The sequence below is a fragment of the Hyperolius riggenbachi genome, chromosome 4, assembly GCF_040937935.1.
Source record: "Hyperolius riggenbachi isolate aHypRig1 chromosome 4, aHypRig1.pri, whole genome shotgun sequence".
Lineage (NCBI taxonomy): Eukaryota > Metazoa > Chordata > Amphibia > Anura > Hyperoliidae > Hyperolius > Hyperolius riggenbachi.
This window is the reverse complement of record NC_090649.1, coordinates 329,723,767-329,739,661: the sequence shown is the minus strand read 5'-3', so window position 1 is coordinate 329,739,661 and position 15,895 is coordinate 329,723,767. Positions and strand designations below refer to the sequence as shown.

At 43.9% G+C, this 15,895-nt stretch overlaps 2 protein-coding genes across 2 annotated transcripts in view; one reads left to right on the top strand and one right to left on the bottom strand.

The window, feature by feature from the left end:
- KIF25 (kinesin family member 25) overlaps positions 1–15,895 on the bottom strand; it is a 207,949-nt gene that overhangs the window by 2,728 nt on the left and 189,326 nt on the right. The window lies entirely within an intron of this gene.
- The window catches only part of FRMD1 (FERM domain containing 1), a 109,414-nt gene that overhangs the window by 56,890 nt on the left and 36,629 nt on the right, over positions 1–15,895 (top strand). Inside the window, exon 8 of the mRNA XM_068231806.1 lies at positions 13,405–13,470. Within this exon, the coding sequence (XP_068087907.1) occupies positions 13,405–13,470 (66 nt within the window). The remainder of the gene's footprint in view (positions 1–13,404; positions 13,471–15,895) is intronic.

Genomic DNA, 15,895 nt, shown 5'->3' with positions numbered 1-15,895 from the left:
GCCCCACCTCACCTGAAAAGTAAACAGAAGCCAAAACACTTCTTTTTGGCTGAGGAAACCTTGTTGATAACAACAAAACAGGGCTGTAAAGTTCAAATGCTATTTATTTTGTTTTGCAATTGAATGAAGCAGAATTGCTTAAATGTTAGCTTCCTTTGTAAAGTAAGGCGTCTGAAGCTTAAAATCCTGTTGTTTTTTTTAAATTAGATCACAAAGCATATGAGTACTGAAATCATATTTCAGAGTCTGATGGTGTGGGTTCTACTGATGCCTGAATTGCATCATCTCCCCATTTGTAGCATCGTAGGGTTTTCACTAGGACCTGCAAGCCGCACAGAAGAAAATATAGATTTTTCTGTGCTGTTTGCTATGTGGTTTTCTGTGCACTTGCAAGACCCATTCAGCAAATTACTAATCGCACTTAAATTATTATTATTTATTTATAAAGCGCCAACCACGTCAGTGATCACGCAAATTAAAATGCTGTGTTTTGTTTTTACATGTACGGAGACAGGCCGTTAAAGTTTTCTAACTACCAGGATGTCTGTTGAATGCTAGCGCTATAAATATTTCTGAGATATGCAGAAATTCTGGAAAAACAGCACTGTTGGTAGCATGCCAAAGTCAGGTGAGAGGAGGATATGAAAAAACAACCATTTAAGTAAAAATGTTTGTGCTGCAAACTATAATTCAGACACCTGTCTGTGTGGAGCAGTATATCAATAGGTCTCCGTACAATGCCATAGTAATATTTTGGGTTGCGTATAAAAATGATAAACACTATGGATTCTCCGGTTTCATCTCCCACAACTTTACACGTCTTTGAGTTCTGACAATGACAGTACTAGAAAATTAAGTGGGAGAGATTAAAGTGGAACTGGCAAAAACAAAGGGTTTCACTTACCTGGGGCTTCTGCCAGCCCCTTGCAGCCAGTCCTCCACTATCCTCTGTTCTCCCGCTGACAGCTAGTTTCGTTACCGTCGACGCAGCAACTGCGCCTGTGCGCCAAGGGCAACTTGTATCTTTTTTTGCGTTCCCACCCACAATAGCGTCCTGGACGCAGGATGCTATTGCAGGCTGGAATGCGAAGAAAGATACGTGTGGCTCGGGAAGCGCAGCTGCCTTCGACTTATAAGTCGACAGTACGACGGTAAAGAAACTAGCTGGCGGCGGGAGAACGAAGGATCGTGGAGAACCAGTGTGGGACAGGAAGGCTGCAAGGGGATGGCAGAAGCCCCAGGTAAGTGAAGCACTTTGTTTTTTTACTATTCACTTCTGCTTTCATTTGTTTTGTCACATATCAAAAAGTGCCAACCTTGAGCAGAGGGACACAGATGTAATAAGACAGAGTAGCTTAATTATATATAATATAAATATATATTCTCTCTCTTCTGTGTAGAGAAAGCACTGTCACATTTATTTACATATTAGTACAGCATGGATGTTTTTCTGCATTGATTCACAGAGAATATTTAAGCAATTATCCCCAGAGACTCACAATCGCATGTTTCTACTGCAGGCGCAATGCATTGAAAAATGCTCTGACTTGATGCGGATTCTGCTGCAGTTTGGAATTTGGCCAACGAGGTGTAATTGCTGCCAGTTTTGACTGGCTTTATTTCATCTCTCAGAACATAGGCCTATTGTAGAAATTTGCATTAAATACATAAACAATTCTATAAGAATGTACTCAGACAGTATTGATGCCACAAATGTATTTAAGATGTACCTGAGGTGACATGAGATAAATGTATACACATGTAGTAGCCCTACTAAGAAATTATTTGAACTCCCTTTCTGTTTTCCAGTACAGCCAGAGTTGAAAACAAAACTTGTTGTTATCTGTACAAAAGAGCTTATCAACAGCTTGTCATTTCAGTCTGTTTCCTGAAAAGTAAAAAGAAGCTAAAAGCCTGTTATTTGTCATGAAAAGCACAAACAAGGTTTTAGTGCAGAAAAGTTCAAAGGGTCATTACTTTGGTTTCTATTTCAGCTTAAAGAGGAACTCCAGTAAAAATAATGTAATAAAAAAGGTGCTTCATTTATACAATAATTATGTATAAATGATTTAGTCTGTGTTTGCCCATTGTAAAATATTTTAAATCCCTGATTTATATTCTGACATTTGGTGACATTTTTACTGCTGGCAAATGATGTAGCTGCTGCTTGCTGTTTTGGCAGTTGGAAACAGCTGTAAACAGCTTTTTCCCACAATGCAACAGGGTTCACAGACCAGAAACTGCCAAGAGTACGTACTCAGAATTTCTTTGTGGGAGGGGTTTCACCACAATATCAGCCATACAGCGCCCCCTGAAAAGGAATAGATTTCTCATGTAAAAAGGGGTATCAGCTACTGATTGGGATAAAGTTTAATTCTTGGTCGGAGTTTCTCTTTAAAGCAAACCCAAGCCAGCTGAGTACTAAACAACATATTGCTGGATCAGTTAGAGCCCCTTACTGCTGCTACCATTTTGTTTTATCCAATAGTTTTGTTTAAAAAAAAAAAAAAAGCAGCAACACTGCAAACTCCGCTATGTGCTTCTCCCTCGAGAGTTCCAGAGTGGAGGGTAAGGGAGGGTTCTGTGCAGGGGCATGGAGAGGCAGGGAAGGGGCATTCCTAACACTTGAGAGAGCGTGTTGCAGCATTGCCTTTGCTGGAAAGGATGCCCCTTCCCTTCATAGATTGCGAACAAGCTGCTGCCAGTAGATTTTGAGGAAGATGACCACGGGACGGGGGGAAGGGATGTCAGAGAACGGCACAGAGAGGACACAGAGGCATGTCATGGAACAGGGAACATGCTTTTTTCACAGATGGAGGTGCTGAGATGTTAAATAATCATGAAAGCAGCTAGCAACATCTTTGTAAGCAGAAAACAGACAACCAGTAAAGGATTTTATTCCCATGGTTCCTGTAAAAATACAAGGTTTGCTCAAAAGCAAACAAAAGAGCTGATCTTGTATTCGTACAGCAGGAGCATGGTGTTCCAACAATTCTTTACTTAGTAAGTTTGATAAATAGTAGGCAACACTTTAATATAAAAGGAAAGGATTATTTAACAGGGATCTTTCTTCTCTTTCTCTTCCTTTTATTAAAGTGTTCCTGCAGTGAAAAAATTGCCCAAAAAGGTACTTGCCTAGGTAGATGGAAGCCTCTGGATAATGCGGAGGCTTCCATTGTTTCTTTCCCCCATGCAATTCCAGTGCTGGGACTCCCGAAGCCCAGGCTTTTCAATGGAGCTCGGCCGCAGTGCACGGACGGCTCGTGCCTACGCAAAAGCATGGAGCTAAATGGGCTCTCTTTTTTGCCAGGAGGCAGCTCTGTGCTATCGTGCAGACACGAGCAGTCCTGTGCAGTATGGCTGCGCTTGGTAACATGGCCACGAGCTTTGGGATGCACAATAAGGTTAAAGAGGCGCCCTGGTGTTGTAAAATCGTTTAAAAACAGTTTAAAATTGAAAGGAAATTGAGGTAGCTTACCTCAGTAAGGAAAAATCCTTGTAATGGCAAAAGATTTTATTAGTAGTAGCACAGGCAACGCGTTTCACGGGTCTGAGCCCGCTTCCTCAGGCCAATGACGGTGGCAAACTAATCTGAAAGTTCAGCATAAGGAGCCTCACACTGTCCCAGTCTGCGGGATGGAGACAGGACACACGCGGTCTGTACCACGTCGGAAGCCTGTCCCCTTTCTTCTTCAAGGAGAGCGACCACTCCCAGGTCCATGGTGACCACCCCGGGTGGAGTTCGGTTTATTGTCTCCACCTCCTTCCTGTGGTCGGTTGCCCCCCTGCAACCCACCTTTGTGAGTAGTATTGTAGTATTTTTTTCATAATCACCTTTGATTTCAACATATTGCACTATTAGGCTCCCGTTTTTGTCCCCTGTGCCTTTCTTCTAGAGGATGCCCAGACACCCACACCCCACCACGAGCTTTGGGAGTCTCAGCAGGGCCTGGTGGAGGAGGACAGAGGGAAGCCTCTGGAGATCTTCCAGAGGCTTCTCTCTATCGAGGTAAGTATGTATTTCTTCTCCCAATATAATGCACAGGTTTGCTTTAGGCGCCTTGCACACTGACACACTGTTGCACCGCAGTACTCTTCCTCACTGCATGGGCCATGGAAGTCTATGGAGACTTACACTGTAATGCCAATGGTAAGTGTGCAGCGCATTACCACATGACCTGTGTCTACCACACGGATTATGCAGTAATGTAAGTCAATGGCTGACACAGGCACAGTGCCCGACAGGAGTGCAGTGCGCATGCGTGAACCGACGGGAATCCCAGTCACGTACTTCCTGCTCGTCACTAGCTAAGTGTGGGCCTATGCCTTTTATCGCACTGTTTAATCTGACAGAAATCTATAGCACAGCAAACAGCATCAATCATAATTTCTAACGATTTAACAGCCAAATTCTATCAAAATTACAGTGGACCAAAATATTTCAGACAATCAGACACTGCAATAGATTGGCGGCCCACAGCGTATGGATGGCTGGGTAGTTTTGCAGTTTTTACTTTTTATGCTAATGTCAGATACTTTGTTGCTTGGCTAGAGTGAGCAGCAGTCTGAGACACAAAACTCCTCCCTCTAACCCATATCACCCACAGGAGGTAGTTGTGGAGAAGTAGGAAAGGTGCAATGACACTTTTATTATTTACTAAAAACATTTAAAGCAAGCATAATTGTTTGACTGTAGTGATTATACATTATGCTAAAACTTAAATGACCAAATCCCAGATCCTACATTTCTGAAGGAATTCTGGGAGCACAGTGGAGTTAGGAACATGTGAACATTGAAAGCTTGCTTAATAATTAATATTTGTAGCTGAACACATTCTTGAATAGATAATGAAAGTAACTAGTCTGTTTGGTATTGTGCGAAAGACAAAAAGTGATGTCCTCACAAAACGCCTGAATGATTCCCTATTATAAATATGTTATGAGGCGCTCCAGGATAGCAGCATTGAAAATGCCCTCCTGCATTTCTTATGGGAAAACAAAACAAATAATTTAAGCGTACTACAGGCATGTAATTTTATTCTATATGGGGAAAACCTTGAAAAGATGCTGTAGCCATTGTTGTTCACGCTGGGAAATAACATCTTGAAATATTCATTAAGTTGCTTTCAAGGAGCACACAAATAAGAAAAATGAAATGCGCTCAGGACACCTGTTCAGGGCTTCTGTTTTTCATGAAATTGTCCTTTGGTTACTGGCTTAAATGTTCTCATGACGCCTGATCAACATACTTTTGTAGGCCATGCATTCCCAGCTGCTGCAGTCTGATCATTCAGCATCAAATGATTTAAGTTTAAGCCCCTGCTTCAAATGAAATATTATTTGTATATAAGTGTAATTCTTTAACCACTTGAGGACCACAGTCTTTTCACCCCTTAAGGACCAGAGCCTTTTTCTCCATTCAGACCACTGCAGCTTTCACGGTTTATTGCTCGGTCATACAACCTACCACCTAAAGGAATTTTACCTCCTTTTCTTGTCACTAATACAGCTTTCTTTTGCTGCTATTTGATTGCTGCTGCGAGTTTTAGTTTTTATTATATTCATCAAAAAAGACATGAATTTTGGCAAAAAAAATGACTTTTTTAACTTGCTGTTTTCAAATAAAGTAAAATTTCCTATACATTTGAGCGCGCAAGTTATTCTGCTACATGTCTTTGATTAAAAAAAACAACATTGAGTGTATATTTATTGGATTGGGTAAAAGTTATAGCGTTTACAAACTATGGTGCCAAAAGTGAATTTTCCCATTTTCAAGCATCTCTGACTTTTCTGCGCACCTGTCAGGTTTCATGAGGGGCTAAAATTCCAGGATAGTACAAATACCCCCCAAATGACCCCATTTTGGAAAGAAGACATCCCAAAGTATTCAGTGAGAGGCATGGTGAGTTCATAGAAGATTTTATTTTTTGTCACAAGTTAGCGGAAAATGACACTTTGTGGGGAAAAAAAAAAGTTTCCATTTCTTCTAACTTGCGACAAAAAAAAATTAAATCTGCCACGGACTCACTATGCTCCTCTCTGAATACCTTGAAGTGTCTACTTTCCAAAATGGGGTAATTTGTGGGGTGTGTTCACTGTCCTGGCATTTTGGGGGGTGCCTAATTGTAAGCACCCCTGTAAAGCCTAAAGATGCTCATTGGACTTTGGGCCCCTTAGCGCAGTTAGGCTGCAAAAAAGTGCCACACATGTGGTATTGCCGTACTCCGGAGAAGTAGTATAATGTGTTTTGGGGTGTATTTTTACACATACCCATGCTGGGTGGGAGAAATATCTCCGTAAATGACAATTGTTTTATTTTTTTTTTCACACAATTGTCTATTTATAGAGATGTTTCTCCCACTCAGCATGGGTATGTGGAAAAATACACCCCAAAACACAAATATACTGCTTCTCCTGAGTACGGCGATACCACATGTGTGGCACTTTTTTGCACCCTAACTGCGCTAAGGGGCCCAAAGTTCAATGAGTACCTTTAGGATTTCACAGGTCATTTTGAGAAATTTCGTTTCAAGACTACTCCTCACGGTTTAGGGCCCCTAAAATGCCAGGACAGTATAGGAACCCCACAAATTACCCCATTTTAGAAAGAAGACACCCCAAGGTATTCCGTTAGGAGGATGGTGAGTTCATAGAAGATTTTTTTTTTTTTGTCACAAGTTAGCGGAAATTGATTTTAATTGTTTTTTTTCACAAAGTGTCATTCTCCGCTAACTTGTGACAAAAAATAAAATCTTCTATGAACTCACCATACTCCTAACGGAATACCTTGGGGTGTCTTCTTTCTAAAATGGGGTCATTTGTGGGGTTCCTATACTGCCCTGGCATTTTAGGGGCCCTAAACCGTGAGGAGTAGTCTTGAAACCAAATGTCGCAAAATGACCTGTGAAATCCTAAAGGTACTCATTGGACTTTGGGCCCCTTAGCGCACTTAGGGTGCAAAAAAGTGCCACACATGTGGTACCGCCGTACTCAGGAGAAGTAGTATAATGTGTTTTGGGGTGTATTTTTACATATACCAATGCTGGGTGGGAGAAATATCTCTGTAAATGACAATTGTTTGATTTTTTTTACACACAATTGTCCATTTACAGAGAGATTTCTCCCACCCAGCATGGGTATGTGTAAAAATACACCCCAAAACACAATATACTACTTCTTCTGAGTACGGTGATACCACATGTGTGAAACTTTTTTGCAACCTAGGTGCGCTAAGGGGCCTAACGTCCTATTCACAGGTCATTTTGAGGCATTTGGATTCTAGACTACTGCTCACGGTTTAGGGCCCCTAAAATGCCAGGGCAGTATAGGAACCCCACAAATGACCCCATTTTAGAAAGAAGACACCCCAAGGTATTCTGTTAGGAGTATGGTGAGTTCATAGAAGAATTTTTTTTTTTGTCACAAGTTAGCGGAAAATGACACTTTGTGAAAAAAAAAAAAACAATACATATCAATTTCCGCTAACTTGTGACAAAAAATAAAATCTTCTATGAACTCATCATACACCTAACAGAATACCTTGGGGTGTCTTCTTTCTAAAATGGGGTCACTTGTGGGGTTCCTATACTGCCCTGGCATTTTAGGGGCCCTAAACCGTGAGGAGTAGTCTTGAACCCAAATGTCTCAAAATGACCTGTGAAATCCTAAAGGTACTCACTGGACTTTGGGCCCCTTAGCACAGTTAAGCTGCAAAAAGTGTCACACATGTGGTATCGCCGTACTCAGAAGAAGTAGTATAATGTGTTTTGTGGTGTATTTTTACATATAACCATGCTGGGTGGGAGAAATATCTCTGTAAATGACACATTTTTGATTTTTTTTACACACAATTGTCCATTTACAGAGAGATTTCTCCCACCCAGCATGGGTATGTGTAAAAATACACCCCAAAACACATTATACTACTTCTCCTGAGTATGGCGATACCACATGTGTGACACCTTTTTGCAGCCTAGGTGCGCTAAGGGGCCCAACGTCCTATTCACAGGTCATTTTGAGGCATTTGTTTTCTAGACTACTCCTCACGGTTTAGGGCCCCTAAAATGCCAGGGCAGTATAGGAACCCCACAAGTGACCCCATTTTAGAAAGAAGACACCCCAAGGTATTCCGTTAGGGGTATGGTGAGTTCATAGAAGATTTTATTTTTTGTCACAAGTTAGTGAAAAATGACACTTTGTGAAAAAAACAATAAAAATCCAATTTCCGCTAACTTTTGACAAAAAATAAAATCTTCTATGAACTCATCATACACCTAACAGAATACCTTGGGGTGTCTTCTTTCTAAAATGGGGTCACTTGTGGGGTTCCTATACTGCCCTGGCATTTTACGGGCCCAAAACTATGAGTAGTCTGGAAACCAAATTTCTCAAAATGACTGTTCAGGGGTATAAGCATCTGCAAATTTTGATGACAGGTGGTCTATGAGAGGGCAAATTTTGTGGAACCGGTCATAAGCAGGGTGGCCTCTTAGATGACAGGATGTTTAGGGCCTGATCTGATGGATAGGAGTGCTAGGGGGGTGACAGGAGGTGATTGATGGATGTCTCAGGGGGCGGTTAGAGGGGAAAATAGATGCAATCAATGCACTGGGGAGGTGATCGGAAGGGGGTCTGAGGGGGATCTGAGGGTTTGGCCGAGTGATCAGGAGCCCACACGGGGCAAATTAGGGCCTGATCTGATGGGTAGGTGTGCTAGGGGGTGACAGGAGGTGATTGATGGGTGTCTCAAGGTGTGATTAGAGGGGGGAAATAGATGCAAGCAATGCACTAGCGAGGTGATCAGGGCTGGGGTCTGAGGGCGTTCTGAGGTGTGGGCGGGTGATTGGGTGCCCGCAAGGGGCAGATTAGGGTCTAATCTGATGAGTAACAGTGACAGGTGGTGATAGGGGGTGATTGATGGGTAATTAGTGGGTGTTTAGAGGAGAGAAGAGATGTAAACACTGCACTTGGGAGGTGATCTGATGTCGGATCTGCGGGCGATCTATTGGTGTGGGTGGGTGATCAGATTGCCCGCAAGGGGCAGGTTAGAGGCTGATTGATGGGTGGCAGTGACAGGGGGTGATTGATGGGTGGCAGTGACAGGGGGTGATTGATAGGTGATTGACAGGTGATCAGTGGGTTATTACAGGGAATAACAGATGTAAATATTGCACTGGCGAATTGATAAGGGGGGGTCTGAGGGCAATTTGAGCGTGTGGGCGGGTGATTGGGTGCCCGCAAGGGGCAGATTAGGGTCTAATCTGATGGGTAACAGTGACAGGTGGTGATAGGGGGTGATTGATGGGTAATTAGTGGGTGTTTAGAGGAGAGAAGAGATGTGCACTTGGGAGGTGATCTGATGTCGGATCTGCGGGCGATCTATTGGTGTTTGTGGGTGATCAGATTGCCCGCAAGGGGCAGGTTAGGGGCTGATTGATGGGTGGCAGTGACAGGGGGTGATTGATGGGTGGCAGTGACAGGGGGTGATTGATAGGTGATTGACAGGTGATCAGTGGGTTATTACAGGGAATAACAGATGTAAATATTGCACTGGCGAATTGATAAAGGGGGGTCTGAGGGCAATCTGAGCGTGTGGGCGGGTGATTGGGTGCCCGCAAGGGGCAGATTAGGGTCTAATCTGATGGGTAACAGTGACAGGTGGTGATAGGGGGTGATTGATGGGTAATTAGTGGGTGTTTAGAGGAGAGAAGAGATGTAAACACTGCACTTGGGAGGTGATCTGATGTCGGATCTGCGGGCGATCTATTGGTGTGGGTGGGTGATCAGATTGCCCGCAAGGGGCAGGTTAGGGGCTGATTGATGGGTGGCAGTGACAGGGGGTGATTGATGGGTGGCAGTGACAGGGGGTGATTGATAGGTGATTGACAGGTGATCAGTGGGTTATTACAGGGAATAACAGATGTAAATATTGCACTGGCGAATTGATAAGGGGGGGTCTGAGGGCAATCTGAGAGTGTGGGCGGGAGATTGGGTGCCCGCAAGGGGCAGATTAGGGTCTAATCTGATGGGTAACAGTGACAGGTGGTGATAGGGGGTGATTGATGGGTGATTGATGGGTAATTAGTGGGTGTTTAGAGGAGAGAAGAGATGTAAACACTGCACTTGGGAGGTGATCGGATGTCGGATCTGCGGGCGATCTATTGGTGTGGGTGGGTGATCAGATTGCCCGCAAGGGGCAGGTTAGGGGCTGATTGATGGGTAGCAGTGACAGGTGGTGATAGGGGGTGATTGATGGGTAATTAGTGGGTGTTTAGAGGAGAGAAGAAATGTAAACCCTGCACTTGGGAGGTGATCTGATGTCGGATCTGCGGGCGATCTATTGGTGTGGGTGGGTGATCAGATTGCCCGCAAGGGGCAGGTTAGGGGCTGATTGATGGGTAGCAGTGACAGGGGGTGATTGACGGGTGATTGACAGGTGATTGACAGGTGATCAAGGGGGATAGATGCATACAGTACACGGGGGGGGGGGGGGTTCTGAGGGGTGGGGGGTGATCAGGAGGGAGTAGGGGGCAGATTAGGGACTAAAAAAAAATAGCATTGACAGATAGTGACAGGGAGTGATTGATGGGTGATTAGGGGGGTGACTGGGTACAAACAGTGGTCTGGGGGGTGGGCAGGGGGGGGGGTCTGAGGGGTGCTGTGGGTGATCAGGGGGCAGGGGGGGGCAATCAGTGTGCTTGGGTGCAGACTAGGGTGGCTGCAGCCTGCCCTGGTGGTCCCTCGGACACTGGGACCACCAGGGCAGGAGGCAGCCTGTATAATAGGCTCTGTATACATTACAAAGCCTATTATACATACGTGCAGTGGCGATCCGGGTGCTAGTAACCCGCCGGCGCTTCCGAACGGCCGGCGGGTTACAGCGAACGGTGGGCGGAGCCAGTCCCCGGCGGCTGATCGCGTCACGAATGACGCGATCGCCGCATAGCCACTCCCGCAGCCGCCCCCGCCGATGGGCGTATTGCGGTCGTTTGGGCCCGGACTTTGCCGCCGCCCATCGGCTGGGGGCGGTCCTTAAGTGGTTAAGCACTAGATGGCACAAATTATGTGACAAGAAGCTGTAGTCATGCCCACAGGTACTGTGAAAGGGACTGCCTTTTCTGGCTGGAAGTCAAAATTGGAAATTGTGTACAGCTCAGTATTGCAGTGGTTGTTGAATTACAGAGACAGGCACTGACAAATTTAGCTTTGGTTTGGAGTAGGACACAGAATAGGAAATAATTGTTAAGCTGCTTATACACAATACAATCTGTGGTAGATAGACAACCGATCAATATATTTTATAATGGAGGATTATGCAAATCTATGCAACTTGAAAATGGGCCAATCGACTTCTACCTTCACTCCTTTTGTTAGTCCGTTAACACACTGCATAAATTTGCATGCAAAATTGTAGTAATTTGGCATCAACTTATTGTATAATTTGCATCTCATTGATGATCCCTTTTAATCAAGGTGTATTAATACATCCAAGGACAGTACAATTGTTTGTACAGACATAGGGATAAAAAGCTCATATACTAAAGGACAAGAGAACATAAAGGAAATTAGGTTTTTCCATCTTTTTAGAAAGCGGTCTTTTTACCGAAAGAGTGGTTAAGATATGGAATATCTTACCACAGGAAGTAGCTATGGCAATTTATTCTACTTCCATTTAGGCTGGGCTTGGATGATTTCTTAACTGTGAAGGGAATCCACAGCTATGACTGCTAGATGTAGGAAGATGATACCTTGGTGAAGTTACAGAGATGATAAGCGAGGTTGAACTTGATGGACGTCTTTTTTTTTTTTTTTTTTTTTTTACCCCTTCAATCTAGATAACTATAACTGGTGTTGGGGAATCCCCCTCCCCCAATACTGCTTCACAAGACCCCTGCAGAGTGCTAGTGCACTCTCACTTACCTTTTCGGCCAGGTTGCTCCTTCCTGTGTACTTTCGTCATCTCCTGCTGTCTGTACTCTGTGACCTGGTGGTATGCACGTATTAGCATATTACTGCCAGGTCATGGAGGATGGTTCCAGGAAATCATGAAAGCACAGAAGAAACAGGCGCCGGTCAGACAGGTGAAAGTAAGCTCTTTCAATCTGCAGAGACCACAGGAAGCAGATTTAGCCGGGGGGAGGGGAGGGTGGAATGGGACCTGGGAAAGACGGTTACTGGTTCTACAGCATAGATATAGCCACAGCCCCGCCCCTTTCGACTGCCAGAAAAACATCCATTTTGATTTGGAATGTTGATCCAAATTGAGCAAGGTTGAGCAGGCCTACCGGCAGGAGGAGGTAAAGATTGGCCACTGGTGCAGGGAGAACAAGCTGGTTCTCAACACTACCAAAACTGTTGAGATGCTCATTGACTTCAGAAGGCAGAGCACCCCCCCCCCCCCCCCCCCCCCCCCGGTCCGATCTACATAGATGGGTCTGAAGTTCAAAGAGTATCCAGTGTTCACCTCCTAGGCACAACAATCTCAGATGACCTGAACTGGAAGGTGAAAACTATCTCAACCCAAAAGAAGACCCAGAAGAAGCTTTTCTTCCTGCATCAATTAAAGAAGTTTGGCATGGCCCAAGAACTTCTAAAGTCCTACTCTGCCACTATCGAGTTGGTCTTTTGCTCCTTCATCCTCATCTGGTACACTGGTGCCTCAGTGAAAGATACAAATTACGGAGGGTCATTAGAACAGCGGAGAAAATAGTTGTGTGCACGTGACTAAGTGGTTACATGCTATTGATGGCTGACGTCACTTGCGTTCATGTGGGGGGGGGTGGAGATTTCCTTGTCTGCACTATTTGCCGCTGGGACAAATCTGCATGCGTTTGTATGATCTGCTGTGGGAGGCTCTTCTGCCGCACATAAATTGCATGTGAGACCAGCCTAACACTAACATCAGTTACACAAGTGAAGTTCTGATGGTGCTTAACTTATTAATGTTAAAATATTTATCTGTTTTACCTGTCTTTCTTTTTAACCAGAGCACATGTACACCGAAGTTCATTAAACAAATGGAAAATAGTAACATAACTTTTACAGGTATAGAAGGAGAATTTCTGTCTAAACCTATCATAAAAGTGAGGCAGTATTTCTAGCAAACTGGATAGCTTTAGTTATAGGCTTTCTCTGCTGCAGAGCCACTTATTAAAGGTTTAGCAGTGCATAATAACATGCTGGCAGGAGAATCATCTACAAGTAGCACTGACCTCCCTACCCAAACTGAGATCCTTAAATATCCAGAGGTGGTTTTTACTTTTATGACCAATACTCCTGTCACATGCAGGTAGCATACTGAACATGCACTAAATTTGTGATATAGACAAATCTCATTCTTTTACATGTGTTGTCTGTTATAAACTTCTTATACATGTAATAAAATGTGTTTATATACATTTGTAGGATAAGAAAGAAGACAGCCCTTCTATTATTCTTGGCGTAACTCTTCGAGGAATGCATGTTTATCAGGTAATTCTGATTAATCAGACTTTATTTTGTCTCATGTCAACATCATCACACAGCAATAAACAATAAATAAATTGTGGATCGCTGCCTGTTTTCTCATTGGAAGGTTTTGCCTTTCTATTCATGGGGACAGGAGATAAAGGCTGATTACCCCAGCTTGATCCCAGTCACCACCACTTCCTCCTTCCCTCTTTCCCCCAATAAACACACACTCCAGAACTTTACAAGGCAAGAGTTCCACTTTAAATGTACTTATTCTATTTATTCACATTAACACCTTGCATTGGTGAAGGTCAGTGAGCCTAAAAGCTCTGTATGCAAGCCTGGAATACATTTAAAGGACAACTGAAGTGAGAAGATTATGGAGGCAGCCATATTTATTCTTTTTTTCATACCAGTTGCCTGGCAGTCCTGCTGATCTATTTGGCTGCAGCAGTGTCTGAATCACTCCAGAAACAAGCATGCAGCTAATCTTGTCAGATCTGACAATAATCTCAGAAACACCTGATCTGCTGCATGCTTGTTTAGGGCTAAACGTATTTGAGGCAGAGGATCAGCAGGATAGCCAGGCAACTGTTCTAAACAGGCCACGGGAGAAAATTATTTATTTAGCTTTACACTTTTGCTGGGTAAACACTATCCAATTTCTTGTCCAATCAACACGTAATCTGACGGGAAGTTCTATTGTGTGTACATGCCCAAACTGCTTCCTATCGATGACGGGATTGATTTTTCCATGACAACTTAGCAAAATCGATCCCATTCTCGAAAGGGAGGAGATTGGACACGTCAAAGCATCAAGCCCGTTGACTGCCAGTAATTAGTAACATTTATGCATAAAGTGCTAAAATAATTAAACATATGTCACCTCTGCAAAACATTTGGAGGTGATTTGTGCAGCACCCCAACTGCACCGATCCCCACTGCTGGCTTCTGGTTTGAAGTCTTAAAGCTTTAATCTGACGCAGAGTCTGAATTAACTGGGCTTCTCTCAAGCCGTCAACCTCCCTACCCATAAAAAAGGACACACTTTGGACCTCATTTTCCGTTCAGAACTCCTAATATCCAATGTGGAAATTGATCCAGTAGTTTTGTCAGACCACCACACTGTCCACTTCTCCTTTACAGCACTGGCTACAAAACACCAAGTGAAAGAACTAATAAAATATCGTTCCTTGAAAGGTTTGACACCCCAACACCTTCAGAACAGCCTCAACCTAGGCAGACTGACAGATCACAACTTAGGCAGTGAATCCATGGTCCTTAAAGGGAACCTAAACTGAGAGGGATATGGAGGTTTCCTTTTAAATAATACCAGTTGCCTGGCTTCCTGCTGACCTCTTTGGCTGCAGTAGTGGCTGAATCATACACCTGAAACAAGCATGCAGCTAATCCAGTCTGACTTCAGTCAGAGTGCCTGTTCTGCATGCTTGTTCAAGGGCTGTGGCTAAAGGTATTAGAGACACAGGATCAGCAGGAGAGTCAGGCAACTGGCATTATTTTAAAAGGAAAAATCCATATCCTTCTCAGTTTAGGTTCCCTTTAAATATAACCACAATGTCTCAGCTGCTTTTGACGCCATAGCTCCCTTAAAGATTAAATGTTCCGCACCATTACATCACGCTCGCTGGTTTGACAACTCTATAAAGGAACTAAAGAAACAGGGACGCAGACTGGAACGAAGGTGGCGCAAACATCAGTCCCCTGTTGACAAACTTTCCCTAATTGCTCACCTGAAAAAATATCAAACGATGATTAACAAAAAGAAGTCCTTATTCCTGTCTCACGAAATTGCAAATGCAGCCAACAGACCTGCCCAACTCTTCCGCACGGTTGACAGTCTCTGCAATCCATCTTGCAGGAAATCCAGCATCAGACCTTCACAGGAACTGTGCGAGAAATTTGCCCACTTCTTCTCAGACAAAGTCTCCTCCATACGATCTGCCATTCAATTCACAGCCCCAGAAACCCATGCAGAGCCATATAACAGGTGCAAAAATAGCCTACCACCATGGTCTGATTTTAAGGTAATCACTGAAAAAGTCATCTTGGATATCCTCTCAAACCTTCGCCAGACTACCTGCGATCTGGACCCTGGCCCCACTAAGTTCATGTTGAAATGCCCTGAACTATTTACACCAGCATTCCACAAAATAGTCAACGGTTCCTTACAAGAAGGGTGGTTTCCCTCTACTCTGAAAGAAGCAATTGTCAGGCCACTACACAAGAAACCATCCTTAGACCCAGATGCTATAAACAGCTACAGACCTGTCTCAAACCTCCCCTTTCTGGGAAAAGTTATTGAAAAGGCTGTCTACCTCCAACTTGAAGCCAGGCTCTCCAGAAACAACATCCTTGTCCCTCTTCAATCTGGCTTCAGGAAATATCACAGCTGTGAAACAGCCCTCACCCAGATTTGCAATGATCT